Source organism: Rhinoderma darwinii, chromosome 2 (genome assembly GCF_050947455.1).
Source record: "Rhinoderma darwinii isolate aRhiDar2 chromosome 2, aRhiDar2.hap1, whole genome shotgun sequence".
Lineage (NCBI taxonomy): Eukaryota > Metazoa > Chordata > Amphibia > Anura > Rhinodermatidae > Rhinoderma > Rhinoderma darwinii.
In genome coordinates, this window is record NC_134688.1 from 252,140,744 (window position 1) to 252,168,586 (window position 27,843).

The 27,843-nt window shown below is 43.4% G+C and overlaps 2 protein-coding genes across 2 annotated transcripts in view; one reads left to right on the forward strand and one right to left on the reverse strand.

The window, feature by feature from the left end:
* The first annotated feature begins 377 nt into the window (after window positions 1-377).
* MARCKSL1 (MARCKS like 1) lies at window positions 378-1,916 on the forward strand. The gene is made up of 2 exons (XM_075850483.1): window positions 378-558; window positions 915-1,916. The coding sequence occupies exons 1-2, from the start codon at window positions 493-495 to the stop codon at window positions 1,419-1,421; spliced, it is 573 nt and encodes a 190-aa protein (XP_075706598.1). The 5' UTR covers window positions 378-492; the 3' UTR covers window positions 1,422-1,916.
* Window positions 1,917-17,416: 15,500 nt separating this feature from the next.
* HDAC1 (histone deacetylase 1) overlaps window positions 17,417-27,843 on the reverse strand; it is a 28,031-nt gene continuing 17,604 nt past the window's right edge. Inside the window, exons 5-14 of the mRNA XM_075853133.1 lie at window positions 27,285-27,423; window positions 27,022-27,163; window positions 24,813-24,905; window positions 24,617-24,725; window positions 22,605-22,745; window positions 19,305-19,413; window positions 19,088-19,218; window positions 18,866-19,009; window positions 18,385-18,433; window positions 17,417-18,239 (exon numbers count right to left, since the gene is read on the reverse strand). Coding sequence (XP_075709248.1) covers window positions 18,212-18,239; window positions 18,385-18,433; window positions 18,866-19,009; window positions 19,088-19,218; window positions 19,305-19,413; window positions 22,605-22,745; window positions 24,617-24,725; window positions 24,813-24,905; window positions 27,022-27,163; window positions 27,285-27,423 — 1,085 coding nt within the window. The 3' untranslated portion in view covers window positions 17,417-18,211. The remainder of the gene's footprint in view (window positions 18,240-18,384; window positions 18,434-18,865; window positions 19,010-19,087; window positions 19,219-19,304; window positions 19,414-22,604; window positions 22,746-24,616; window positions 24,726-24,812; window positions 24,906-27,021; window positions 27,164-27,284; window positions 27,424-27,843) is intronic.

Below are 27,843 nucleotides of genomic sequence, written 5' to 3' on the forward strand. Positions count from 1 at the left end.
TATGTGCCGCCATTTAACCCCCTCCTTTTTCTGAATGCATTTCCAGTCCCGTTCTCCTCTAGCCATACGAAGACCGCCCGCTGTCTTATCTCCACACTTCCCCTTCACAGTAAATCCCCGCGTCCTCTCTCCTTCTCTAACTTTCCATTTCCCTATGTTTCCATTTTCTCTTCGCTACAGTCAATTTCCAGCAAGGACACTTCTTCCCAGTGAGGGATCCATTTACCCTAAATCACGTTGTCGCTGCCCTGTGCGCAACACAGGGACCTCGCCCTCGCCCCCCCTCCTGCTTTCTGATTGGCTTAGCCCTCATTTCCATTGCTGATTGCGGCTTTGCGATTGGCTGTAACGTGCCCCTGAACAGCTATATAAAAGACAAGGGAGGGCTGAGGGCTCAAATCAAGAGGCGGATACGGCGGAGCGTGTGTGATTGCGGCTTCGTGCTTTATCTTGTTACGGCTGTATATAACTGAATAAGCCTGACTAGCAGACATGGGCAGCACCGCGTCCAAGAGCCAGAGCGCAGACATCACCACTAGTAAGACTGCGGAACAACAGGTAAGAAGATTCTCGCATTGCATTGTTCTCTATGGGACCTCGGTTTGGCTCTTTAAATGCAGGTTTTGTCGCTGCGCTAGAAGGGTTATCACTAGAAGTGAACGGGAATGAATGGCGGCTCATAAGTGGGGAGCGGACTGAATTTTAATGGGGGCTTCGTGACTATGATGCCCCATTAAGCCGTAGTTATCTTACAAGGGAAGGGGTGTGGTTATTTTTGCAGCTGATTCGGATCTAACACGATTTTCATTGGTCTGTTCTGGGGTTTATGTAAGAATGAGGTTATGGGATTGATTTTTTGTTAGAATACAAAGTTAATAAAAATGCTAATCCATGTTTTTTTTTCTTTTACGCAGGAAAATGGTCATGTAAAAGCAAGCAACGGTGATACTCTCCCAAAGACTAACGGGGATGCAGCCGCTGCCAATGGCTCTGCAGAGCCAATAACCGAGGAAGCGGGATCAGGAGAGATTATCGAACAAGCTCCACCAACCAATGGGGAGGCAAAGCCAGAGGAGCCCCCAGGAAAACAGGCGAAGAAGAAGAGGTTCTCATTCAAGAAGAACTTCAAGCTGCCTTTCAGAAAGACCAAAAAAGATGCCGCGGCTGTAGAGGCGCCCTCTGCTGGAGAAGATACCGCTGCCCCCACGCAAGAAGAAGAATCCACCAAGCCTGTCGAGTCCTCAGCTGAAAATGCTGAGCCCGCCAGCCCTGCAGAGAACCCCGACCCTGAATCTGCAGCACCCGCTGAGGAAGCTGCTGCTCAACCTGAGCCGGCCGTCACACCTCCGGAGCAGACCCCCCAGAGCGAGGAGTCCGTGCCCAGTACGGAGACTCCCACCGAGCCTCAGAAGGAGGAGTAACCAGGGGCACTGCTGTCCTCCATAGACTGTATTGCGCTGAGCCCTTTTTTACACCTGTCCTCACCACAGCCTGTGCAGGGTGTAACAGACCAGTGTGCAGAACGTTTCCCCTCCATGATAATATTCACTGCCCTCATTAGGTGTTAACTCATGTCCTGCTGAGGTGAACTGTAACAGACTGACCGCCCTCTGCCTATTCCACTGACAATCATAGTCGTTGGGGCATCCATTGTTGAATATGTAGCAGGATAAGGGGGGATTTTGCTGTTCTTGGACCCCCTCCTCTTCGAGGTGTCCCTGTTCAGAGGCATCTGTGTGTGTTGCTGACTCTTCCTCAGGATGTGCTCTGGTGTGACTGTCACTTGAGAGAATCTTGTGTATTTCTGTAAATACTTTTTTATGGTCTAGTTCTGTGGTGACTTTTTTCTAAATTCCTTCAGTTGTGTTTTTGTTTTCCCATTGTGATATTTTAAAAATAAATTTTAATCCCCTTTACATCAGTGTGTTATTTATTCAAAATCGCTACATGTTTGTTGGAGGATATTGTTCAGTATCTGGTAGCCGCAATCTCCTGGATACAGGGAGGTTAATTTTTATTTTTTCTCTCCAAAGGACCCTAAACCCACAGTGTAGTGTATCTTAGGCCTCATTCACACCACCGTAATGTGGCCGTAAGTCCTGGCCCAACAGTGGGTTTTATGACACTGCATCGTAAGGATCTACGGTCGTATGAATGGGGCCTGAAATGAATTTGCTGTGTAATTTATTCCCCTTTTATCAGCCATTTTGGTTTGGGGGAGATGCTGACCAGAAATCCAGACCACTCCAATTGTTTCCCTGTATCTCAAACTTTTTATATAGTTAAATGATTAGTGTTTTTGCAAAGTTAAGGGGGTTATCTACCAGATAGGTAGGCCATCATTACATAATCTGTGGGGTCCAACACCCAGACCCTTGCATTGATCAGCTGCCTGCGGGCACCGGATGTCCTTACACAGTATGGAGCCGGAAGCAGATGGCTCTGTACACTACATGGCGGTCGTGCTGCAGAACCGCTCCTATTCACTTGAATAAGAGCGGAGCTGCAGCTCGGCCGCTATTCTGTGACCACAGCCGTCTGCTTCCACATGGATGTCCAGTACCTGAGAGGCTGATCAATGCTGGGTGTGGGTGCTGGACCCCCCCCCCCCACCAGATCATATGATGGACAACCCATTTAATATAAATCTCTTGCCTCCTTGAAACATTGCCACTCTTCTTGTACATGGACTCGTCTGGTGTTGCAACTTGGCTCCACTCAAGTGCAAGGATATGAGCTGCAATAATCTCTTATAAAACGACTTATTACATGGTCAACTGCATTTCTGCTGGTCTTTTGGCTTTCTGCTCCACCTTTGGCATGTTATGTGGCTTTCTGGTCCACCACAGTGCAAAGTGGGAACTTGTCCAATTTTTACATGGTTAAACTTTTTTTTTTTTCTTCAAGAGAAATCTAGGACATGGACTTTGGATAGTCTTTTGAAACTGCAGGTGTAACGCCACACGAGTTTTGTTTACCTGTGGAGTCAACTGGGTGCAGAGGGCAACTCCACGACTTTTGTATTATATGGCCTTTTTAAAAACAGACCACTCATACCACAGCAAGGTGAAAGCATTCATAAGATTTTGTGACACTGCGCCTTACCGGTGAAACTTTAAAGGGAATGTGTCGCTAGAATTTTTTTATTTTTTTCAGTTAAACAGTTGGTATTTAAGTGATTAAACATTGTTTTCATTTTTTCACAAGTCATGAAATATTCGAAATTAGATTCTAATTTATAACATTTCCATGTGCTGGTCACTAGAGGGAGCAATTCCCCAAATTGCAGCATTGGCAATGTGGTAAAGCAAACCTCATTGCTTTATGCTGCAAATTTGGAGTAGACACACTTGCTCTAGTGTCCTCACAATCCCCCCTCCTTTATTCTGGCTAGTGCCAGGAGAAAGGAGGGGGTTGAATGTTCAAACCTCTTACAATGCGCTGCCATTTTCTGAGCGAATGCACAGTGTAGGAGGATTAGATACAGTGGTAATCAGACAGTATAAGGGTATGTTCACACGGCCTATTTACGGACGTAAATCGGGCGTTTTTGCCCCGAATTACGCCCGAAAATAGCGCCTCAATAGCGCTGACAAACATCTGCCCATTGAAAGCAATGGGCAGACGTTTGTCTGTTCACACGAGGCGTATATTTACGCGCCGCTGTCAAATGACGGCGCGTAAATATACGCCCGCGTAGAAGAAGTGACCTGTCACTTCTTTGGCCGTAATTGGAGCCGCTATTCATTGACTCCAATGAATAGCAGCGCTAATTACGGCCGTAATTGACGCGGCGTTCAAGCGCCTGCACATGCCGGTACGGCTGAAATTACGGGGATGTTTTCAGGCTGAAACATCCCCGTAATTTCAGCCGTTACGGACGCCCTCGTGTGAACAGACCCTTACACAAACATAATACACATCACATACACAAACATAACTTACCTACTCTTGCTGCCGCTTCTAGTCCTGGCGTCTGCTCTGCCTTGACCATATGGCTGAAAGTCGTCATCTTACTGTCCGGCCGCGACTTCCGGTCCACATGAAAATGGCGCTGGATGTTGCTTTGCCAAAGACCTGCCTTTTGGTCTGTGTGGGAGCGGCGCATGCGCCGTTCCCACACAGACGGCGTACGCTATAGTGAATGGCACAGCACCCGTTCGCATTCTCTATGGGGCTGTATGTGCCATATAGCATCTTAGTATGTGTCGTTAATCGACCCATACAGAGATGAAAAAAAAAATGGCAGCCCCCATAGAGAAGTAAAAAAGTACAACACAAAAATAAATAAAATGTATTTTAATGACATATTAAAAGCAATATTATATAAAAAAAAAAAATGTGACACCTTCCCTTTAAGACTATACAATGCTATGATTTCAGTATGCACTGATTACCACGCTGATTACATGACTAAAAGACCTTTGAGAAGCATAATGAAGTCTAGCTTCATGACACCGATGTGTCCTCTCAATTCTCCACTTCATATACAAGTGCTAAACAATTGTACACTAGTGCAAATGAGATCAGTGCTTTGTAGTGTACCAGAATGTATACGGGCTTTCTCCACACTAGTGTAAAGCTAATCGCACAGGAACCACAACGGATTCCTAATGTGTTGGGAAACTTATCAGATGGCACAACTGGAGCCGTTTACTAACATTTTGGGGTTAATCACCACTTAAAGGGGGAAATATAAAAACATTCCTGAGGTAAGTATCCTTCAACCTCCCTGGAAATCCATTCCTGTATTAGCACTAAATATGCAGGTCCTGTTTTAATGCAAAGAATTGAACCGAATGCTGTTGTGTCCTTTAGGAAAGACGTTCCTGAATGCACATACTTGGTGTCAGTACAAAATCTATTACAGTCATGAGACTCCCACCTGCACAGTCTTCTGGACATCAATCGGGAAAAGACTGCAGTTGGTTAGAATGATTACCTAGATAATAAAAGCCATTTTCTCTCAGTACTTGCATGCCGCTATATTAGGTCTATGGTGTGTACACGGATCTACTCTAAATTTTAGAGCCGGCTGAAACACAGAATGGTGGACCAAGGCCTGGATAAATGAGTACATACCATTTTATCAATACTGTAGCAATGTTCAGACACCTTGTTAAAAAAAAAAAAGTCAATTAAATAAATGTATCTAAAGACCATTCTAAAACAGGTGCAATTTCTGACCAGTCTAAAGCATAACAGCCAAGCATGCATGTTTATGGCGGAATAGCCGGCAACAGCCATCTCAAACATACGGCTAGTTCAAATATGCTTAACTTTTAGAAGATAAAAGTGGTCTTTGAACAATATAAAAATCAAAATAACTTTTACAGTAAAGTAACATAATACACCACCAAAATCTCTGTGGTGACACACACTAGCCACAGCACCAGCCAGTACCTGGAATACAACATAGGCCCCAGCCAAAACTTACCTACATTGTTGAGCCCTCACCGTCTGGCGTTTGCTACGACAGATTCAGAAGTGCCTAGCCACTATGTACTCTGCAGAAGTATGCAGCCACTGCTGCCAGGGTAAATAAAACTCGACTATGTGGAGAGCAGCTCAGCTCCAGGGGTGAGTACCCACTTACAAAAACCACATAAGCTGGTAGCTACACATGGACTTTATAGAGGATTCACTTAAATAACATTAATAGATCAGTGTGCTGTCACCTTTGAGGCTGGGTTCACACAACCTATTTTCAGACGTAAACGAGGCGTATTATGCCTCGTTTTACGTCTGAAAATAGGGCTACAATACGTCGGCAAACATCTGCCCATTCATTTGAATGGGTTTGCCGACGTACTGTGCAGACGACCTGTTATTTACGCGACGTCGTTTGACAGCTGTCAAACGACGACGCGTAAAAATACAGCCTCGTCAAAAGAAGTGCAGGACACTTCTTTGGACGTTTTTGGAGCTGTTTTCTCATAGACTCCAATGAAAACAGCTCCAAAAACGGACGTAAAAAACGCAGCAAAAACGGCGCGAAAAACGGCACGAAAAATGCGAGTTGGTCAAAAAAACGTCTGAAAAGCAGGGTCTGTTTTCCCTTGAAAACAGCTCTGGATTTTCAGACGTTTTTGGTCACTACGTGTGCACATACCCTAAAGGGGGGGAGCAACAATTAGGCCTTATTCACACAAACGTGTCAGATTCGCACGTATAAAAAAACCACAGCATTGCTTCTGCGTTGCAATTCCGTGTAACATCAGTGTAAGGTGCACGTCTGCCTTTTTTACACACGTATGTCATAAGTTTCTAAATTGGCAATAAAAACCGAAGGTTTTTTTTCTTGATTTCTTTAGCAACGGTTTCATGAATCACGGACAGCCCACGGATGTCATCTGTGTGCTGTCTTTTTTTTTTTTTTTCACACACCCATTAATGGGCTGAAAAACGCACCAAAATAGGACGTGCAGTGAGGTCCACACAAACAGACACACACTGCGTGAAAAACGCCTGTCTAAACAGCCCCATTGATTTTCATAGGTCCATGTGGCATCCGTGAAATACGCTCGTGTGACTAAGACCATAGTCAAGCAGGGTGCTTCTGTAAAATGGTGGTAAACATCCATACTATAGTTTACTGTGGGAGTCAAACGGAGTTACTAGTCAAGGGGGTCAGGGCCAAATTCAATGCTGTGATTTGCTCTTTCCAAACCAAAGATACCAAAATGCAAAGAAGTTTCAGATGTCAAAGGCATATTCTATTAATTTAATAGACACCCCATTAGAGACACTTTTAAGGATGTAATCGCATAGTAGATTACTCTAATCCAGGATTCCACAAAATAATAAATAAAAATTGGTTTTATATACCTTGCAGTAGGGATGTCACGATACCAGAATTTGGACTTCGATACCGATACTTCGTTTAGTATTGCAATTTCGATACTTTGCCAACAGTAATAAAAAAAAAAAAAGTTCTTCCATTTTCTGATGTGAGGCGCGAGGTGTGATGATGAATTTAACCTCCGTGTGCCTCACATTAATAGTAATTAACCCCATTCATCACACCTTGTGCCCCACAATAAGTGATAGAAAGTTTTTATTTAATTCTTTAACAGCGTACACATCATAAATGATGCAAAAAAATTGTTTTGCAGGTTATTACGGCCACGCCAATACCGAATGTGTATATTTTATGTATTGAGACTTATTTTAATATTTATTGTAAAAAAAGGTGTATGTGTATTTTTTTTTTTAATTTAACATTACTTTATGTTTTTACTTTATTTTTTAAACGTTAATGTACTGGCATATATCTATATGCCAGTACATTAGCCTGTGTACAGATAGTACACAGGCAGTTGTTAGGACATACCCAAGTATGCCCTAACAACAGGAAATATGGTAAGACAGCCCTGGGGTCCTTCAATGGACCCTGGGCTGTCTGCCCATATATGGTATGTCCCTCAATCTCGTCACAGGAATTCCCTGTGACGCGATCCAAGGGGCATCCCCCTTCTCATTTTCCACTGAATGCTGCAGTCCGCTGTGATCGCAGCATTCACCAGAATAACGGCGGAGATGAGAGGTTTCTCTGATCTCCGCCAGCGGGGCTGCGGCTGTGTAATACAGTCATTGCCCCGCTCCTGACAGGAAGTGCGTGCGCGGTCAGCATGAGGTGATGCGGCCGGCGCTGCACGAATGAGCGGCGGTTCAGGCACGGACAGAACATGGGGGTGTGTTGTAGTGCATCCGCCATGTTCTGTCTTCAGAGCCCCCACTCATTAGTGCAGCGCTGGCCGCATTGCATCATTCTGACCCCACGCACTTGTTATCAGGACTCAGGAACGCGGCAATGACTGTATCACACAGCCGCTGCCCCACTCTCATACATTCATGTGTTACTATACTGAGCTGTGCAGCCGCACAGCTAAGTATCGAAATACATGAAATAACGGTATCGAACCGTTTGGGGATGCAAAGTATCGAAACAGTATCGAAGTTTTGATGCATCGTGCATCCCTACCATGCAGTATGTTCCCTTTTTTAAACATGGGAGCCAATGGATGATGTATGCTACTGTATGGTATATGTCATAGGCATCCCTTAAACATATGTCTTGAGCCTAGGTGATGGATGCCACTATTTGCCATTTGTCAGCATGCGTTTAACATATACACCAAAGGTAGACCAAAAACGTGATGTGAATGGACACTGAGCTACAGGTCAAGTTCACATGTAGCATCTATACTAAGGATTCTCCGCAATGGATTTAGTTGCGGAAAATCCTCAGCATAAACCGTAGCAGCAGAGTGGATACGATTCTAACAAATCTCATCCACATGCTGCTTAAATAAGCAGAAATAGACCTGCGGTACATTTTTTTTTTTAATCCGCAGCACGTTAATTGTATTTGTGTAATCGCTGCTTTTTATGTTGCGGGTTTTCCCCATTGAATTTAATGGGGATGTAAAACCGGCAACAAATAACAGATGTTGCGATATTTGCAGCAGAAAAGTTGCGATTCCACAGCAAAAATCGCAACTAAAAAAAAAAGCTTATACTTACCCAGAATTCTGTGCTTCTTCACTGCACAGGATAAATAACAATACTTTTGTAGTTCAGGCTGGTACGGACGCAGCAATACCAATTATGTTTATTTTATTTTAATAATAAAAAGGACTGATAAGCGGGATTTTTACTTTATTACCTATAAACTTCTATTGTTTTTAATTTTATGCAACTTTTTTTTGTCCCACTAGGGGACTTGAAGGCAAGAGGCCCTGAGCGTAATTCTAATACGCTGCACTAAATGCGTAGTGCAGTGTATTAGAGCTGTCAGCTACTCACTGACTGCAAGCATAGTGAGTCCTGCCTTTGTCAGGACCCACTAGGCTTCCGTAGATGGCATAGCCGGAGGCCATTGTTAGGCCTCTGGTTGCCATAGCAAACATCGCCGCCCGCGAATATGTTGCAGGACGTCAATGGTGTTTTAACCCAAGAAGCCGCAATCGCCATTGAAACCAGCTTCTAAAGGGTTAACCAGCAGGGACCACAGAGATCGGTCCCTGATGCTCACACAGCAGCAACCGCTGTACGAGACAGCAGTGATCACAGCTCCTGTATGTGCCAGGAGGGGGGCCGGAACGGCCGTTAGACCAGTGACGTACTATTAGGTCATGGAGCGTGAACGAGGGGTTAAGGCCACGTTCACACAGGACAGAAATGCTGTGGATTTTGCCTCTGGATTTGCGGTTGGAAAATCCAGTCGAATACAGTAGTGGACAAGATTAACAAATCTCATCCACGTACTGTGGAAATTTTCCGTATAGAAATTGATCTGCATGTCAATTCCAGTCGTTGACTGGGGAAGTTAAAAGCGGTCACATATGTCATCACTGAAGGTCCCCAGTCTCGCAGGGGACAGGGAAACATCATCATGGGAGTGCCAGGAGATTCGTAAGGTAAGTATACTTAATTTTTTTCCCACAAAAGGAAAATTCACACAATTTGGTGAGGACTTGACACTGCGGATTTGTTGCAGATCTATTCTGATCCGTGTGCATTTAGGCTGGATTCACACAAGCATGTTCGATCTGTAATGGACGGAACGTATTTCGGCGGCAAGTCCCGGACCGAACACACTGCAGGGGGCCGGGCTCCTAGCATCATAGTTATGTATGATGCTAGGAGTCCCTGCCTCGCTGCGGGACAACTGTCCCATACTGTAATCATGTTTTCAGTACGGGACAGTAGTTCCACGGAGAGGCAGGGACTCCTAGCGTCGTACATAACTATGATCCTAGGAGCCCGGCTCCCTGCAGTGTGTTCGGTCCGGGACTTGTGGCCGAAATACGTTCCGTCCTTTACGGACCGAACATGCTCGTGTGAATCCAGCCTTACTCTTAAAGCTATTTTCTCACCAGAATCCTGTAACAATTAATAAAAGAATTTGTTTCTCGAAAGTCGGGTTCCCACGGGTCTGATACGCTGCGTGGTTCCGACCTGGAACCCACAGTACATTCCGCCCGAAATATTGCACCACATTGTTATGCGGTTTTTCTAACGGAATTTCCACTGAGGCAGAAAGCACTCATACTTAAACCCTTCGTCTTCTCTGCGCGTAGTCCGGCCTCCTACAAAGACGTTGCAGGCCAGGTGACGCTGCAGCGGTCATGTGGGATGAAAAGTCATCCAGGGAGGCCGGACTGCAGGAAGGAGAGCATTCTGGGTAAGTATGATTATTATTTTTTCCCAGAGTTGCAATTTCTGCAGCGTGATTACGCCGCAAAAGTTCGCAACACTTCGCTTTATGTTGCAGGTTTTGCATCCCCATTGAATTCTATGGGGAAAACCCACAACAGAAAACCAGAAACGCAGAATAAAAAAATAAAAAATAAAAATCTACATGCTGCGGAATTAAATTCCGCACCGCAGGTGAACTTAATGTTTATGCTAGGGTTTTTACCACAGCCTGGACGTTTTCTATATCTCATCCACTTTGCCGCTACTGTAAACGCTGCAGAATTTTCGCACACAATTCCGTTGCGTTTACGCTTCATGGTTACCCAGCCTTAGGCTGCCCATATACTTGCAGGTTTTAATCAAGTTTTTTTTTTCCAAGAAGATTTTCAAGCCATAACAAGCATTGTATTAAAAAAAAAGTGGAGAAGTAGAATCTGTCCTTTACGTTTTTCTCTCTTTATAATGTACATCTGGTTTTGGCTTTCTGGTAAAAAGTGTGCACCAAAGCCCAGGCAGCAGCCTTGCAGATCTGAATAACCGCAGCTTAATGCCTCACCGTCCAGGAGGCACCAACAGCCCTTGTAGAATGGGCAGTAAACCATTAGGTGAAGAAATTTACCCTTGGACCGATAGGCTTCCTAAATCACTGCTGATCCCCTGCGTGGCCCTACAGGTAGGACAAAAAAATAATAATCGAAGTGCCAAAACTATTCTGTCGCAGGCAGATAAAAGATGAGGTCTCCTGTTCGGTCAAGAGACATTGCAAAGCCTGCACCCTCAGATGTGATGGGGAGGGGCAAAAGGAGGAGATAGCAATCCCTTCATGGATATGGAAGGCAGAGACCACCTTCAGGAGAAAGGATGGGACTGGTCAGAAAACCACTTTATCCCGATGAATGACAAAAAAAAAAAAAAAAAGGGAGACTTGTAGGACAAGGCAACCAGTTCCAAAAGCCCATCTGATGGAGGAGACAGCCACCAGGAACGCAGTCTTTTAATGAAGGAGACCAAGCAAAATTTCCTTCAAGGGCTTGAAAGGAGCCCCCACAGGAAAACACAACAGGCAAAAAAAAAAAAAAAAGTCTTCACCTGAGAACAAAAAGGTCAAAAACATGCTGTAAAAGAATGAACATAGAGACCTGACTCTAAGGGGAAGATGGGCGCAGTACCTGATTAAAGAACGGACAGGATCTTAAGCGTGGTACTTTCCTTTACATCCTACTAGCAGCACAATAATGGGGTATTTCAGTCCTTGTGTAATAGGACAGATGGAATTTAATCAAACTAAAACACGAATCAACTAGAGCGCCCTCCCTACAAAAGGACATCTAGCCCCTCCCACATTGTGTTGATTATAAAGTAGTAGCCTTAATCAGGGCGGGATGCTTGTGCTGCTGTTAGGACTAAGGCCAACAGTTTAACGTTCAAAATCTACGCTACCCTTACGTCCTACCAGGCGCACAATAATGGGGATTTAGCAAGAATTAACCACATAGGGACAGCCCTCGTCTGGTGGAACTTAAAATTAACCATTTAAGAGCTGTCTCCACGGAGAACCAAAAAACCAGCCTATAATGGTTGATAAACATTAAGTGCAAGCTCCAGGCAGCACAACAAATCTTGTCCAGCACGATCAGACTTTATTCAGCCCAAGAGGTTGACACTGCTCTAGTAGAGTGGGCTCTAGAAAAATTAGGTGGATCAGAGTTCTACCAATGTAAGCCAGTCTACTAGCCTCTACACTTATTCTACCTAGGGGAGGTTTGGTGGATTTATTTTTTTTAAATGTTTTTATTCATTTTACAAGCATTCTGTTAGGACTAAGGTAAAACAGATTAACCTAAGAAATCGACACTTCTATAGGATTGAAACGACACTGTTCACACTAGCAGAAATAAGCATTCCATGTACAGTGGTACAACTTGATTTAGGTTTCCTGGCCTTCAACATTGCCTGAATTACAGGTTCAGAAAGACTCCAGGTCCTCAGTACCGCAGCTACGCCATCAAATGTATTTGTGGTAAAGTTGGCTGGAATACCAGACCTTGGGAAAGGAGGTCGGGTGGAGTTGTAGGACACCAAGGTACGAGTAGGTAGACTAGGGCGTACCTGGCCCTGTGGGGGCAATCCAATGCAAATCAGAATTGCAGGGATGCCTTCCTTCTTGAGCACTCTTGGCAAGAGCAAAAAGGTGGGGAAAATATGCAGGAGGGAGAACTCATCCTACTAAGTGACCAGGGTGTCTACTTAGTTGGCTCTAGGAGCCCATGCCCTAGCCAAACAGGTTGGAACCTTGTGGTTGAGGCCCGACATAAGAGATCCACATCCGAGGTGCCCCACCGGCAAAGTTGATTTAATACGTCTGGGTGAAGAAACCACTCTCTGGAGTTATATTTTTCTTTTATTTTTTACTTCGGAAGCCTGCAACGCAGTTGTACACTCCTGGTATGTACACAGCCGGCATTGCTGGTACAGGACACTTGGCATGTCAAAGGATCAGAGAACACTCCCAAAGAGCAGTCTGACTCCTGGTTGAGCTCGGCTGATTTCTGAGAAGGCAAGCGCTCCAAAAGACAACTATAGTTTAAGGGTATGTTCACACGGCCTATTTACGGACGTAATTCGGGCGTTTTTGCCCCGAATTACGTCTGAAAATAGCGTCTCAATAGCGCTGACAAACATCTGCCCATTGAAAGCAATGGGCAGACGTTTGTCTGTTCACACGAGGCGTATATTTACGCGCCGCTGTCAAATGACGGCGCGTAAATAGACGCCCGCGTAGAAGAAGTGACCTGTCACTTCTTTGGCCGTAATTGGAGCCGCTATTCATTGACTCCAATGAATAGCAGCGCTAATTACGGCCGTAATTGACGCGGCGTTCAAGCGCCTGCACATGCCGGTACGGCTGAAATTACGGGGATGTTTTCAGGCTGAAACATCCCCGTAATTTCAGCCGTAACGGACGCCCTCGTGTGAACATACCCTTAGAGTCTGAAAATATTCCCTGGGGCCAGAGCAAAGGACTTTTCCTATTCAGGAGGTACCACATCCTGGAGTGGAACAGCATTCTAGGGAGGGGGGGGGGGGGCTAAATTGCACACTTTAAACAGAATGGGGTAGGCTGGGCACATGTAAACATTTCATTACACCCAGCACAAGCTTAATATTATAGTCGTGCCCACCTGTGCCAGCTGCCTGGTGATATACTTCCGGGATGACGCTATGTCACAAGGGAGATGGGAACGGCACGCAGACAACTGATAAGAAACCGTAGTGCTGTCACATACACCCACATTAACTTTACTGAAGTGTCTTGAGAGTGAATAGACATCAACCACCAGCCAGGACGCTATGTCTATTCACACTCCCGACACTTCAGTAAAGTTTGTGCAGGACTTAATTAATGCACAGCGTGATCACGCTGTGAATGACGGCATGCTGCTCATTAAGAACTAGCTCCTATACTCCAGGGAATGGAGTTGGTATTCTATCTACCTCAGGTCACACACACACTCAGCATCCGTGTACATACCCATCCCAAGTTTAAGGCTATCCCCAGCACCAGTGCTTTAGAGAGTAGAACACATGGCAGGGGCACGGCTATATGCTTCCCTGCAGGAGAACAAAGGAATGCGGAGCCCGGACGTGCCGATCCTCCCTGCCCGCCACCCATTCACGGGTTCAGCCCTCAATCACAACAAGCGGCCGCTGCTCTCATTGTTGTGTACTGCATGTACCCCGAGCGCGCCCATTGTGTGGACAATCACAGAGGGAATACTCAGCAGCAGTGTGCGACTAGTGAGGGGAGGCTAGCACAGTGACATTGAACGAGCAACAAACAGGACCGTCACATGTAGCGCTGGGACAAATATAGACAATATAGTACAAATGGACATTGAGAGGAGTGTATGACACTGATTGGTCAGCGTCATACACTCCTCTTTATAACACCCACTTGGTCAAAAGTTAATGCCCAACTGGGTGTTTTTTAAGAAACTAATTAGCAAAAAACTAAAATTGCACATAAAACTTGCTCAAAAATGATAGTTTTTCCAAAATAAAAAAACACTTTTCTACATTACAGCGCCGATCAGATTATGCAGGAGATAGGGCACTGTCAATGTTGTGACAGAGCCTCTTTAACCCCTTCCCGCACCTTGGCGTAAATGCACGTCCAGGTGAGCAGTAACTTCGCGCACCTGGGCGTGTAGTTACGTCCGCGCTTTAACAGTTAACCGCCGCAATCACCACATCGAAGAGGTTTACAGCGGATCGGTAGCCCCCCACATGCATTTGCGGGGGCTGGCGATCCTTATCATGGCAACCAGAGGCCAGACAATGACCTCCGGGTTGCCATGTACGGAAGCCTCGGAGGATCAGCCTCCGGCCGGTCCTCCGATGCTTCCTGTCAGTGTGACAGTCACGTCACAATGACAGTTAGAACACATTACACTACATGTGTAGTGTAATGTGTTCCAGCAGCGATCAGAGCTGCAAGTCTAAGTGTCCCCTAGTGGGACAAGTAAAAAATAAATAAAAAGGTTTTAAAAAGTGTAAAAATAAAAGTTAGAAGTGACATAAACAAAGAATGCTTTTTTTCCCTATAAGTCTTTTATTATAGGAAAAAAATGAACACGTTAAAATAAGTACACATATTTGGTATCACCGCGTTCGTAACGACCACAACTATAAAACTAATATTATTTTTCCCGCACGGTGAACACTGCGAAAAAAATATACGAAAAACCGTGCCCAAATCAAAATTTTTTGGTTACCAACCCTCCCTAAATATACAATAAAAAGTGATCAAAATGTCGCATGTACGCCAAAATTGTACCGATACAAACTACATGCCGTCCCGCAAAAAACAAGCCCTTACACTGCTTTTTTGACTGAAAAATAAAAAAGTTATCGCTCTCAGAATAGGGTGACACAAAAGATTATTTATTTTATAAATAAGTGATTTTATTGCACAAACGCTGCAAAACATAAAAAAATTATATACATATGGTATCGCCGTAATCGTACCGACCCGCAAAATAAAGTATAATAGTCATTTATAGCCCAGGGTGAATGCCATAAAAAAAAAAAGAATAAAAATCATTGTCAGAATTGATGGTTTTTGGTCCCCTTGCTTGCCAAAACATTGAATAAAACGTGATCAAAAAAATTTCTGGTACCCCAAAATGGTACCAATGAAAAGTACAGATTGTCCCGCAAAGAATAAACCCTCACGCAGCTCCGGTGGTGAAAAAATAAAACAGTTCTGGCTCTCAGAATATGGCGATGCAAAATGTGCAGTGTCCAAAAGCGGATAAGATCGGGCGCCATTTATCAGTGCGACGCCGGCCACACATCTGCGGATTATTATTTATTTACCCCATTATTATACCCTCTTATTATACCCTGATGTACCCCGCACAGATAACATATGCCCCCACATTATAAACTGAAACACCAGTAAAACCCCAAACCGAACAACTACCAAGCTACATCTGCGCCCCAAAAGCCAAATGGCGTCCCTCCCTTCTAAGCCCTGCAGCGTGCCTAAACACCAGTTTACGTCCACAGATATGGCATCGCCATACCCGGGAGAACCCGGTTAATATTTTATGAGGTATTTGTCTTCAGTGGCACAAACTGGGCATAAAATATAGTGCACTAAAATGGCATGAGTGGAAAATTTTAATTTTCACTCCGCACCATGCGCTGCGAATTAACCCCTTCGCACACCATGACATAGCATGTCTTAGCGTGGGGGGTGATGTATGGAGCGTCTCACGTGAAAAATAAAGAATTTAGATGGCAAAATCGCTGTTTTCTGTCACCTTGGAACTACCTAAAACTGGTGACCAGGCTGACAAGTCACTTATATAAAAAATATATATATATTTTTTTTTAAAATAGCTGTAGTCTGGAGTATCAGGTCATGTCTGCCTCCTACAGACACTACCTTTCCTACATCGCTGTAGCCTCCTAGTGGAAGGGGCACATATTTTCATGGTGCTGTGTCCCCAATTATATTAACTATAAAAGATTTTATCCAGCATACCAGGTGCTGTGAGGCATAAAGTGCTCCCATCATTACAGATCTTTCATTTTAAGAAATGCGGTTTATATTTTGACATGTAACTTGGGACATGTTTAGTTCTTTGTAAAATAAAGTGGCTATAGATTTAGGATGAATGAAAGTCGATAAGCAGTCTTTTTTATTAAAAAAGTGGCAGAAGGAGAACTCTGGTACAGAGTATCTGCAGCGAATTAAGACAACTCCACAGGAAATATTCAACCTGCCCAATCCACGTTTCACCAAAGGCCGTCAGATCTCAGTGTTTTCCAGGACTTCGGCCTACTTCACACAAGAGTGTACGGTCCGTGATATACGGTCCGTATGTCAGCCGCATTTCCTGGACCGAACAACATTGCAGGGAGCCGGGCTCCTAGAATCATAGTTATCTATGACGCTAGGTGTCCCTGCCTCTCCGCGGAACTACTGTCCCGTACTGAAAACATGATTACAGTACAGGACAGTTTTCCCGCAGCGAGGCAGGGACTCCTAGCGTCATACACAAGTATGATGCTAGGAGTCAGGCTCCCTGCATTGTGTTCGGTCCGGGAAATACTGCCGACATACGGACCGTATATCACAGACCGAACACGCTCGTGTAAATTAGGCCTTAGATTGTTAGTGGATCTACGGACAAGAATCTAATGTCTATGGGCCACTTTGGTTCCCACGAACTGCGGTTGCTTGCAGTTTGTTATATGTGCAGTGCCAAACTGATAATATACACATGAATGCTTAGAGGAACAGCTCTAGCCTATAGTCCTGAGTGCTAAGCCAAGAAGTCAAGTTTTAATATGAGGCACTTAACCAATTGACAGCCTTTCAGAATCCGGTAGAACCCTTTTGAACATAAAACTTAAACACGCAAAATAGGTTTCCATTTCAACTTGGTATCTGAAGTATTAGAAATTCTTATACAATGTGACCATTATTCAGCATATACATCATGTGACTTTCCTGGGGGAATGTCTAATTATACCAGCAAGAGGGACCACAAAAAATTCTAAGCATCTTCAATCTAACAAACTGGAGAAAATATTTCTGCGGCTACTAAGTGGGTGTTTGAAAAACACATTTTACAGGTTATTTTATATATATAATAGTCTACTTTAAAGGCAGCTTTGGAAAGAGGAAAGTGTGAGCATCTGTGGTATAATGTTTTATTACAAAGTTTCTCCACAACTTAACCATAAAAAAAAAAGAAATCATCATTAAAACAAAACCCAGTCACAAAAAAAACAAAAACGCAAATACAAACCCCCTGAACGCCATCAGTATAACCCTCAAGTCCCACAGTAAGATTACATGTAGAAACCCAAATATTAACCCCTCTGAGGTAACAGGTAACTGCTGACCAGGCTTCCCCATCTTTTTCAAAAACCTTAAAGTGGGAGGGTGTAGCAGCATTACCCCAACAGGGAATCCCTGAAGATTGGGGGAAAAAAATTAAAAGGAGACCTAAATGTCCCTTTCCCATAAAGTTATTATAAGCCCCAACTGGAAGACGACTGGGTTATCTCTCGCTCTCCCCACAGATCCTGATCATGGAGGTGCACATGCTCTACCGATGTATAAGAGTAAAGCATTCTCACCATTAGAGAACCAACATTGTGGTGCAGGACAGCGGCTGCAGACTTAACTTGCAGCATCGGTGCACTAGAATACTTTAAAAACACAGGGTAAAAACTTAAGGGGTTCATCAGGCTTCGAGAGTAAAGTGAAGGTAAAACCTAGTCACCACCCAACGCAGGAAGGGGCACAGGACAAACTAAATCGAGAAGGAAGGCTCCGTCTGGTTTAATTCCCTCCTTCCCCAACCAGAGTTTCAGTAATAATTTAGTCCACGGTGGTCTATTTTTTAAGTCACTGTACAAGGCATATATAAAAGTTAAGACCGCAAAGATCTCTTGGTCTTCAGAAGTTGCTTATCACCGGTCAGTATCAGGCTGTTTTGGTCTCCTCTTTTACTCTGTGGATATATATTGAAGGAGAAGGTGTCAGCATTAAACACAAGTGTTTGGGTAGGAATTCAAAGAGTAAATATACAGACATTCAGCTGACATTTACCAGGGTACGTCAAGTATTGCTGCTGATATTTGATCAAATATTCTTACCGTTTAGTATCTGGCTTATCATCTTTTAGCTTGTCCTCCTCTTTAACATCTACAAAAAAAATGTAAACGGTCATCATGCTAGTAAAAACATACATGAGCCTCCACTAGACTTGACTACCTGAACCCAGCCACTTCATTTTAGGAGGAAATTTTTTTTTTTGTACGTAGCAAATGATAAAGACCATAAAATGACTTTTCTACCCAATTGGAGCAGGAGAGAAAGCTGGACAATGTGGATCTTCTTGGTGAAAAACTACATTTATCAGAGCTTTCTATATTTGTCAATCCAATCTTGGGCATTTGTCAGCATATAAGGATGTAATATTAGATCAGTGATACCAAAATTTGATAACAGATCACTTCCATTACTTTATATCTTAACTTCAGTGTGAACGTCACATATTGTTGGCTATGTAACAGACATGGTGTTCATTTAGAGACAAGTTTCCACTACAACCAACAGATTGTTAATGTGCTTCACCTTTCTTATCTTCATCTTTTTCATCCTCTGTTTTGGCACGTTTTGCTTTTTTGAAATTTGAGACATTTCTGCGTCCTCCTTCCCCTTCATCTTCTGAATCTGAAAACTCTTCGTCACAAGCAATCCTCTTGTCTGAAGATCGAACTGCAAGGAAGTCACAATTGTAGTGCCACATTGCTACATGTTTGAATGATTAACGTTCTATACGGTTATGATACTTACTAGAGATACGTTTGTCTGGATCATCTTCGTCTTCATCACCACTATCATCCTGCACAGAGTCCTCAGGGATGGGCTGTATCTGGACTCCAGGTGCATGTGGAAGCATACGCAAGTTCTCAAAAAGTCGCTGCCTGAAACAGAAATACATGGAGACCAGGTCATTTACATGAAATACTGTAGAATAAAAACAAAGTATGTAATCGTTAAAGTTACTCACTTGATCTTCTCCAGGTATTCATTTGTATTTTGGTTTGTCATATTGGAAGGACTGATGTGAAGCTTGAAGTCGGGGCCAAAGTATTCAAAATAATCATTGTAAGGCAGCTCTAAAGAGTGGGAAAATAAAATAGGAATGTAATTGGGTATTTATTAATAAGAAAGGCTGAAATGTACTTCAACTAGCACGGTACTTTAAACGTTTGTAGCAGGTTTATATAAATTGACTGGCAAAGGAAAATACTAAGCAAAAAGCAACGTTTGTCAGGAACGCCTAACAAAGTAAAATAAGTGAAAACCCACACACTGCACTTATTTCACACTACAGGCCGATTCCAAAATTACTGTTACAAAACTGCCCTTAGAAGGGAGTACGTACACTTTTTATACTCGCGGCGTGCGTTCGGTCATACAGGGCTTGAAGAGGACTGGTCACTAGGTCATATCATTTAAACTTGTTAACGGACCTTAATTGCGCGGTCCTTCTGATTCCAGTGCAGATTTTTTTTTTACCTAGACCCCCCCTGTTCCAGAGATATGGACCACTGTTGTGTTGGCTCCCCCTATGCTAATTTGCTGTAGTTCGCAAACAGGGCATGAATTACCCTCAAGCTGCCTTGTGCTGATTGGTCAGCATCAGATGCAGGGAATCTAGCTCCACCCTTTTGGCTAACTACAGCAAACTAGCATATAGGAAGCCAAAACAAAGTAGGCTATATCTCTGGAAGTGAAGGGTCAGGAAAACAGTGCTGGAATCAGGGAGACAGCGCTATTTGGGTCAGTTAACCAGTTAAACTTATATGACCCAGTGATAGGTCCTCTTTAAAGAGGCTCTGTCTCCAGATTTTGCAACCCCTATCTGCTATTGCAGCAGATAGGCGCTGCAATGTAGATTACAGTAACATTTTTATTTTTTAAAAACGAGCATTTTTGGCCAAGTTATGACCATTTTTGTATTTATGCAAATGAGGCTTGCAAAAGTCCAAGTGGGCGTGTTTAAAGTAAAAGTCCAACTGGGCGTGTATTATGTGCGTACATCGGGGCGTTTTTACTACTTTTACTAGATGGGCGTTCTGACGAGAAGTATCATCCACTTCTCTTCAGAACGCCCAGCTTCTGGCAGTGCAGACACACAGCGTGTTCTCGACAGATCACGCTGTGTCGTCACTCACAGGTCCTGCCCCAGGTCCTGCATCGTGTCGGACGAGCGAGGACACATCGGCACCAGAGGCTACAGTTGATTCTGCAGCAGCATCGGCGTTTGCAGGTAAGTCGATGTAGCTACTTACCTGCAAACGCTGATGCTGCTGCAGAATCAACTGTAGCCTCTGGTGCCGACACGATGCAGGACCTGGGGCAGGAAGTGAGTGACGTCACAGCGTGATCTGGCGAGAACACGCTGTGTGTCTGCACTGCCAGAAGCTGGGTGTTAACGAACAGAAGTGGATGATGCTGATTCATCAGCATCATACACTCCCATTCCTAACGCCCAGCTAGTAAAAGTAGTAAACACGCCCCGATGTACGCACATAATACACGCCCAGTTGTACTTTTACTTTTCAACACGCCCAGTTGTACTTTTGCAAGCCTCATTTGCATAAATACAAAAATGGTCATAACTTGGCCAAAAACGCTCGCTTTTAAAAAATAAAAACGTTACTGTAATCTACATTGCAGCGCCTATCTGCTGCAATAGCAGATAGGGGTTGCAAAATCTGGTGACAGAGCCTCTTTAAGTCTAATAATATTCATGATGTGCACACTCCCCCGCCCTCCAGTCGCTGATTTCCACATTTCTTCCGGATACGGTGCATAGGGAGAAATAGGTCATTCAGCATTTCGATGGCATGGGGAGCATGAATAGCATTGAACTCAAGCCCTGCATTGTCAAACGCGTGCAAATATAAAAAGTTTTCCCCAAATAAAGAGTATTACGAAGTGACAGACCGTTGAAATCAGCATGTGTCACTACTTAACCCCTTCCAGTATTTACATATACATGCAGGTCATGGGAAGGGTCCCCTACCGGCATTCTGTCGTGCATATACGCGATGGGGATCACTACGGGAGACTGGCTGTGACTGACAGCCAAGCTCCAGGTGCAATGGCTGGAATTGGAGAAACCGCCAATCCAGTACATTTAACCCATTAAATGCTGCGATAAATCGCAACGGTGGCATTTAAATTATTTGGCAGAGGAAGGGGCCTCCCTCTGGCACCCATCGACGGCCTGCGAAAGCCAGCTGCCTAACAAAGGCCCCCAAGTCTGCAACGACTATATGCCTGTTAGGCCGTGCCAGTGGCATGGCCTAATAGATTGCCTGTCAGTTTAACACTGACAGACAGTAATGCTTTGATATACCGGAGTATACCAAAGAATTATATCAGCGATCAGGATATTGCATTGTCAAGTTACTTTGTAAAACTATAAAAAAAAAGAAAAAAAAAAAGTAACTGTTAAAGGCTATGTACACATTCACATTTATATTAAATGTCTGATTGGCGCAACTTTCAAAATAAGTTTGATTAAAAATTATTTTTACTTTGAGATATAGTTGCTCTGTATTCTGTACACAGAACAGCAGTATCATGCGCCAAGACCTGAATCAGTCAGGTTCAGTGAAAGCGGGTCCTGCGTGTCTGACACGCAGGATCCACCTGTAATTGATCACATCTAAGTTCTGAAGATGTGATCGATAGCAGCTCGATCAACACAGGACCCGCTGTCACTGAACTTGTATGTCTCGCGGACCTGACGGAATCAGGTCTTCGCGCACTCTGTATACTCTATACAAAATACAAAGCAGATGTATCTCAAAAAGTAAAAATTTTTTTAAATAAAAAAAAGCATTTTGAAATTTGCACCAACCGCACGGATATAGGTTTATAAAAAAAAAACAAAAAAAACACAACTATTTCAAAAAGGTGTACATAGCCTTTAACATTTATTAAAAAAATAAGTGCACAATAAAAATAAAACAAAAACACACACCTCTTTATTGTGCTGTTGCAATAAAACTGTATTTTGGCTATATCCGGCGCTCCCATTGAGAATGAATGGAGCGGCAGCACACGAGCGACCTGCCGCTCCTCTCAAAACGGGGAGTACGGGACCCCTGATCGTGATCGGTGGGGTTCCCAGCTGTCAAACACCCACCGATCAGCAAGTTACCCCCTATCCTATGGATAGGGAGTAACTTGTTCTAACCGGAATACCCCTTTAAAGCACCATGTAAGGGATCAGAGGGCCAAGAGAAACACGTCAAGTACAACCCATCCTCCAAACAGAAACTGTACAAACCATTGGGGATTTCCGTGTCTAGTGCTACAGCAGTTTCAAATGTCCAGCAGCGGGCTACATTTCTTATCGTATAGCCACCACCACCCAGCATCAACAATGGAAGGTTGAACGTCTTCATGAACTCCACACACTTAGCATGTCCTAAAAATAAGCAATCATTAGTCAGGTTTAGCAAACAATTTATAAGTACCTAAACTTTGGAAATATTTATAAGGCCAACATCAAAACAACCTACAATGAACATCTAGCGATATGCCATCACGATCTGTGATGGGATTAACCCTTTAAAAAAGGGGTGTAAATGAATAGTTATTTGATCATGAAATTAAATAAATTTCCACAGTTGTAAATATACTGGTTTATAGCTTCTTGCCCCAATCACAACCATTAATAGTTTAAAAGCAAGCTAAAAAAAAATTGTTCTGACCAAGCAAACACTGTAAATCAGGAAAAACAGATTTTTTACACAGTTGGATCAGTAATGATGATCATACAATTGGCGCCACCAAGTTAAACAAAGCACTTCCCAAAACAAAAAAAAAGTCAGACAGCTGGGAATGTTAAAAGGTTATCAATCTTGTAAAAATGTTATAAAGACAGCTGAAAACGTGACAAAAAAAAAAATGTAAGTACTCACCTCTTGTATCTCCGGGCGATCCAGCGCTGAAACTTTGGCGGTCATCTGGGTATTTGTTTAGCAGATGCCCGCATGTGACTACTGCAGCCAAATCAGAGGCCACTGCGGTAGCTGGTTGATTCCTGGCATCATCTCTCAACACAGAAAGTCATGATGCCAGGAATATGGGCACGTAATGGCTGAGGCCTCCGATTGGCTGCAGCGGTCACATGCTGCCTAACTTGTGAACAAACTCCACATGTATTGCCAGCGCTGAATCGCTGGGGAAAGAAGGCGAATATGGATTCTATTTAGTTTTAAAACATTTTCATCTGTTTTTAAAAAGAACCTGTCTTTAAAGGAACAGTGTCACCACAATTTTTTTTTTAATATGTTAAAGATGTTAGTGCTTTATTAAAAACGTTTGGATTAATTTGTGTGTTACTTTTTCTTATTTTTACACTTTTTCTTCCCTATGGGGGCTGCCATTTTTTTTTCCATTTCTGTATGTGTCGATTAACAACACATACAGACATGGAATACGGCAGCTTCAGTCCCATAGGGACTGCGAACGGGGCCCGTTCCATCCACTATCATGTACGCCGCTGTGTGGGAACGGCGCATGCGCCGCTCACACACAGTTCAATTTTAAATGGCCATTTTCCTGTGGACCGGAAGTCGCGGCCGGACAGTAAGATTACTACTTCCGGTCGCGGCTTCCGGACTTGTGCACATGGAGCAGCGGCGGCGACTGGAGCAGGTAAGTGATTTCTATGTATGTTCGTGTTTCAGTGTGTTTTACTACTGTATGTAAACCTACTACACTGTGTGTTAGCTCAAAAAATGGCGACACACAGTGTAGGAGGTTAGACCGTTCAAACCCCTCGTTTCTCCCGGCACTAGCCAGGATAAAGGAGGGGGGGATGCTGAGAGCTCACTAGAGCGAGGGATTTTTACCCAATTTTGCAGCATAAAGCAATGTGGTTGCTTTACCACATGCAATGCTGCAATTTTGGGAATGGCTCCATCTAGTGACCAACAATGGGAAATATTCTAAATTAGAATCCAATTTATAATATTTCCTGACTCGTGAAAAAAATAACAAAAATTAGAACAATTTTTAATCACCTACACATTAATTGTTTAACTAAAAAAAACAAAACATGTTTTGCTGGCAACACATTCCCTTTAAAGAGAACCTCTCACTACCCCATAAGTGTGCAAATGAGTGCAACATTTTATAGGTGCTGCTGCACAGACGCTGGGGCACTTTGAATTAGCTGTAGTCTCCGCCGTTCTAGTGATAGTTGCGCCGTTCGTAATGGTGCCCAATTTGTCAATTAGCCCTTGTACCACATATTACATATAATGATTGCTTTTTTCTTCGGGAACTCACCTTTAATCGTTAGATTAAAGCAGCCGAGTCGGTCTCCAGACAGCGAGTCTGCACCGCACTGCAGAACCACAGCGCTGGGCTGGTACATCTCCATAACCTTACACATTACCTGGTAAAAAGAGACCGACTTAGGATTGTGCATAATCATTTTACATAACCAAATACAATTCTACTATACTATTAACCAGAAACTTACTGGTTTGAAAATGGCTTCATATGACTCATCATCAATACCATCTCGAAGTGGGTAATTCACTGCATAGTATTTACCCTTCCCAGCTCCAATGTCCTAATAAAATGAAATTAAAAACAATAAAAGATCAAAGAAAACGTTAAAGGCAGAATTTAATGCTACTGGTAGGGCTGGGCGATTTTGCAAAAAAATAGAATCGATTTTTTTTTCAACACTACGGACGATTTTCGATTTGAATCCTGATTTTCAGATTTTTGTTAAATAAAACGGAAAAAAAACCAAACAAGAGAGAGTATATATGGTACATTGCTAGTAAACAATGTACAGTATATATGGTGTGGTGCATATGAGTAGCAGAACAGTGAGAACGCAGGTAAATTACACAATGTTCCATTTACATCAATTTTTTCCGTACACGTGGAAAGATCCAGACACACGCGTAAGGCCCTTTTACACAGGGCAATTATTGGCCAGACATGCATTCATAGAACGCTCATTGCCGATAATTGCCCTGTGTGAACCGGGCTGTGATCAGCAGATGAACGAGAAAACGCTCGTTCATCAGCTGATCGTATGGTTTTAAAAAAACTATCATCGTCGTTCTTGGCAGCACATATGCCGACATGATAATGTATGGGGACGAGTGATCAGAGTAAGGAGTGCTCATCCCCATCCATAGCTCCTTGACTGGAGCAAACAAACGATCAACGAGCTAGCTGTCTTGTTGATCGGCGATCGTTGCACCAGCCAAAATTGGTCGTTGCAATAGGCCCTTTAACGTGTCCGTATGTTACAATTAGCTTGGCGTAAACTTTAATAAATTAGTCATGCCCCTGTCTACAAAAGTGTAGTGGGTGGCGCAATTTGGACAGCAAATTGAGACTTTTGGGCTCTTTTGTGACTTTTCTGGTGTAAAAAGGTTATGACTGCTCTTTAGACACAACTTCTGTGGCAAGTCTCTTAGAATTATTACCAGCAGTACTACACAGAACTAGTAACCCTGCCGCATTGTATATCACCAGCACTGAGGCCCCTCCACGGACACTGCTCTCTGCTACAGCCTTATAACTGAAGATAAAGAAAACCACTTCATTTACCCAGTTTCTGCTGCATTCCAGGCTTAAGATATAGGGTGGCTATAGATTCTTAAGCCTTGAAATGCAGCAGGGGTTAAGAAGCTGCCCAGGAGAACGGGACTCCATATAAAACAATCTCTGGACTCGCCGTTACAGTTAGTAAACCCCAGTCCCCTCACTGCTGCTCCTGTTCATTGTCGGCTTCCATTAAATTAAACGCGCTGTGCAGCGTATCTGCTTGTTAATAAAGCTTTTCTTTTCTCTCCTGCTAGGAGGACTGGGCCAGTAACGATTTCCCGATTCTGGGCAAATCCAGAATCGTGCCAACTTGAAATGGCGACTTAATTCGATAAAATCGCCCAGCCCCAGCTACTGGATTCTATCATGCACAATCCCCTGTTCCCCTATTAGATAAGTAGAGGCAGAAGTTTGTGGCAGCCGTTTAGCCCCTTTCCCCCCTATAGCAATAAACAGGCATACTAGACCAACGTGCACGTGCATGCTTAAAGGGGAGATTGCTGTAGCCAGCCCAGAAACAAGTCTTTCAAAAGATTCTAGGATGAAAGATCTACTTGATTGAAGTGGGGGAGAAGGATGAAAAAGTCTTACTAGTTCCCCGTGCAAGGGAGGGTGGAAGAGGGGAATCGGATAGTGCCAGCAGGAAGATCTATCACAGCCTGTTACAGTCATCGCTTCCCCTGTATGGACTTCCACAAGGGGTGTGATACATGAATCTGGGTCTATCTGGCTATTTGTCGACTAGGACTCAAATACTAAACAGGCATCTGGATCGCTGAGACTTTTGGTCTCTGCTGTTTGGTTGATTTTGTGAAGATATGAGCACACTTTATACTTAGAAGATCTGCTTGGGTCAAACGTGCTTTTTTTTTTTATGCATTTATTACAAAATGTTACACTTTCATTCATGCCACATGGTACTTTCACTATGTGCCAGGAGTCCACTTCCAGAAAAATGTACGGGATGGGTGTGTGTTTTTTTTTTTTAATGTTACAATTCAGGTATATCAAGTGTAAAATTGGCCCAAAACCCCTGGCAACTAAAGGTTTGAATGGCTATGTTAACATTAATGTGTTTGGTTTTGTTTTTTCCCCCCACTGGTGCCTCTCACACTTACCCTTAAGTCCCCAGTGCCTGGAAAATACTCTCCATACTTGTGAAAAGAGACAGTCATGACTCGGTCAGTGGTATAAAAAGCTTCCTCCACACCATCACCATGGTGAATATCAATATCTATGTACAGTACCCGCTGATGATATCTGGATTAAGTAAAATACAGCATTAAAAAATAGTAATTATAAACAGAGAAAATAAACACCAAAAAAAACTAAACAGCTCTATATCAAGCAAAAATGCACAAGTATAACACTGCAGACATACTTTAATAGTTCCAGAATGGCAAGGACAATGTCATTGACGTAACAAAATCCTGAGGCCTCAGATTTCTTAGCATGATGTAGTCCACCTGCCCAGTTTACCGCGATGTCCGTTTGCTGCTTGTTTAATTTCACAGAACTTGCTGCCAAGAAAAAAAACATAAGAAAAATATAAAAAGGCATTTTCTAAAAGAAAAAAGTTGAACTGTTAAAGCTGAAACTTCCTCTTCCACGACAATGGACTATAAAAAATTTGGGTATCCTTGGCCAGACTGGTGATAAATAAATAAAGGACAGCATTTTATAGACCAATGGTCCGACTAGGCTTCCTTCGCTGTTGGTAGCAGCAGTTACTTTTGTGAACTAATAGATATTGATGACAGGAAAGCTCATTCACTAATTTATGTGTGTTTTTATTGCGTCTTGAACCCCCCCACCCATATTTTTCTTTAACGTGCCTCTAAAGCCTGCTACAGCCCAATATGCATCTCAAGCTTAAAATCATTGAGAACGGTTATAGACTAAGCAACAGTGGGCAGCAGGCTTGATTTTTAGTTCCGAGC

Bases quoted from the DNA above. Each gene is read 5' to 3' on its own strand.
- MARCKSL1 (XM_075850483.1), top strand. From the start codon at position 493: ATGGGCAGCACCGCGTCCAAGAGCCAGAGCGCAGACATCACCACTAGT. The intron at 559-914 runs GTAAGAAGATTC...TCTTTTACGCAG, and splicing joins GTAAGACTGCGGAACAACAG to GAAAATGGTCATGTAAAAGC.